Here is a 2,500-nt window from a genome sequence, read left to right as displayed (position 1 = left end):
GTATGCATGTCTAACCTGGCTCTCCAGCTGCAGGGCTTTGAGTTTGACCTCCTTGAGTTCGGCCTGTGCCTGGGCCTCCCGCAGCCGGACCCCCATCAGCTTGTCCTGCATCTCATTCATGGCGTTCTTCTTGGGCGACTCCTTCCAGTGGCCTCCTCCCCGCGACGACGTGTGGTGCTGAGACACACAGACAGACAGACAGGCAGACAGATAGACAGACAGACTTCACTTAGACCCATTACATACACTGTATCCTGAATACTGTATGTGTAGTACGTGAAGTGTAGTATGAGTGGTGTAGTATGTGAGGTTTAGTATGTGAGGTGTAGTATGAGGTGTAGTATGTGATGTGTAGTATGAGGTGTAGTATGTGAGGTGTAGTATGTGATGTGTAGTATGAGGTGTAGTATGTGAGGTGTAGTATGAGGTGTAGTATGTGAGGTGTAGTATGTGTAGTATATGTAGTATGAGGTGTAGTATATGAGTATGGGTGTAGTATGAGGTGTAGTATGTATGTGGGTGTAGTATGAGGTGTAGTATATGGCTGTAGTATGTGATGTGTAGTATGTGAGGTGTAGTATGTGAGGTGTAGTATGAGGTGTAGTATGTGAGCTGTAGTATATGAGGTGTAGTATGAGGTGTAGTATGTGATGTGTAGTATGTGAGGTGTAGTATGAGGTGTAGTATGTGAGGTGTAGTATATGAGGTGTAGTATGAGGTGTGTATAGTATGTGTATATAGAGGTGTGTAGTATGTGTATGGAGGAGTGTAGTATGTAGTATATGTGTGGTGTAGTAGGTGTAGTATGAGGTGTAGTATGTGAGGTGTAGTATGTGAGGTGTAGTATGTGTGGTGTAGTATGAGGTGTAGTATGTGAGCTGTAGTATATGAGGTGTAGTATGAGGTGTAGTATATGAGGTGTAGTATATGAGGTGTAGTATATGAGGTGTAGTATGTGGTGTAGTATGTGAGGTGTAGTATGTGATGTGTAGTATATGAGGTGTAGTATGTGTGGTGTAGTATGTGTGGTGTAGTATGTGGTGTAGTATGTGTGGTGTAGTATGTGTGGTGTAGTATGTGAGGTGTAGTATGTGATGTGTAGTATATGAGGTGTAGTATGAGGTGTAGTATGAGGTGTAGTATGTGAGGTGTAGTATGTGAGGTGTAGTATATGAGGTGTAGTATATGAGGTGTAGTATATGAGGTGTAGTATATGAGGTGTAGTATGTGGTGTAGTATGTGGTGTAGTATGTGAGCTGTAGTATATGAGGTGTAGTATGTGTGGTGTAGTATGTGAGGTGTAGTATGAGGTAGTATGAGGTGTAGTATGTGAGGTGTAGTATGAGGTGTAGTATATGAGAGGTAGTATGAGGTGTAGTATGAGGTGTAGTATGAGGTGTAGTATGTGAGGTGTAGTATGAGGTGTAGTATGTGAGGTGTAGTATGAGGTGTAGTATGTGAGGTGTAGTATGTGAGGTGTAGTATGAGGTGTAGTATGTGAGGTGTAGTATGTGAGGTGTAGTATGAGGTGTAGTATGTGAGGTGTAGTATGAGGTGTAGTATGTGAGGTGTAGTATGAGGTGTAGTATGTGAGGTGTAGTATGTGAGGTGTAGTATGTGATGTGTAGTATGTGAGGTGTAGTATGTGAGGTGTAGTATGAGGTGTAGTATGTGAGGTGTAGTATATGAGGTGTAGTATGAGGTGTAGTATGTGATGTGTAGTATGTGAGGTGTAGTATGTGAGGTGTAGTATATGAGGTGTAGTATGTGAGGTGTAGTATATGAGGTGTAGTATGAGGTGTAGTATGAGGTAGTATGAGGTGTAGTATATGAGGTGTAGTATGTGAGCTGTAGTATATGAGGTGTAGTATATGAGGTGTAGTATATGAGGTGTAGTATGAGGTAGTATGAGGTGTAGTATGTGAGGTGTAGTATGAGGTGTAGTATGAGGTAGTATGAGGTGTAGTATGAGGTGTAGTATGAGGTGTAGTATGAGGTAGTATGAGGTGTAGTATGAGGTGTAGTATGAGGTAGTATGAGGTGTAGTATGAGGTAGTATGAGGTGTAGTATGAGGTAGTATGAGGTGTAGTATGAGGTAGTATGAGGTGTAGTATGAGGTAGTATGAGGTGTAGTATGAGGTGTAGTATGTGATGTGTAGTATATGAGGTGTAGTATGTGAGGTGTAGTATATGAGGTGTAGTATGTGAGCTGTAGTATATGAGGTGTAGTATGAGGTAGTATGAGGTGTAGTATATGAGGTGTAGTATATGAGGTGTAGTATATGAGGTGTAGTATGTGAGCTGTAGTATATGAGGTGTAGTATATGAGGTGTAGTATGTGAGCTGTAGTATATGAGGTGTAGTATGAGGTGTAGTATGTGAGGTGTAGTATATGAGGTGTAGTATATGAGGTGTAGTATGTGATGTGTAGTATGAGGTGTAGTATGTGAGGTGTAGTATGTGAGGTGTAGTATGTGTGGTGTAGTATGAGGTGTAGTA

The 2,500-nt window shown here is 41.6% G+C and overlaps 1 protein-coding gene across 1 annotated transcript in view; it reads right to left on the bottom strand.

Annotated features, from left to right (window-relative positions):
* Window positions 1–2,500, bottom strand: part of evi5l (ecotropic viral integration site 5 like) — an 83,496-nt gene that overhangs the window by 37,244 nt on the left and 43,752 nt on the right. The window contains exon 13 of the mRNA XM_048248985.1: window positions 16–177. Coding sequence (XP_048104942.1) covers window positions 16–177 — 162 coding nt within the window. The remainder of the gene's footprint in view (window positions 1–15; window positions 178–2,500) is intronic.

This window comes from Alosa alosa, chromosome 7 (assembly GCF_017589495.1).
Source record: "Alosa alosa isolate M-15738 ecotype Scorff River chromosome 7, AALO_Geno_1.1, whole genome shotgun sequence".
In the NCBI taxonomy this organism is placed as follows: Eukaryota; Metazoa; Chordata; class Actinopteri; order Clupeiformes; family Clupeidae; genus Alosa; species Alosa alosa.
The sequence above is the reverse complement of the archived record's forward strand: the minus strand, read 5'-3'. Positions and strand labels throughout refer to the sequence as shown.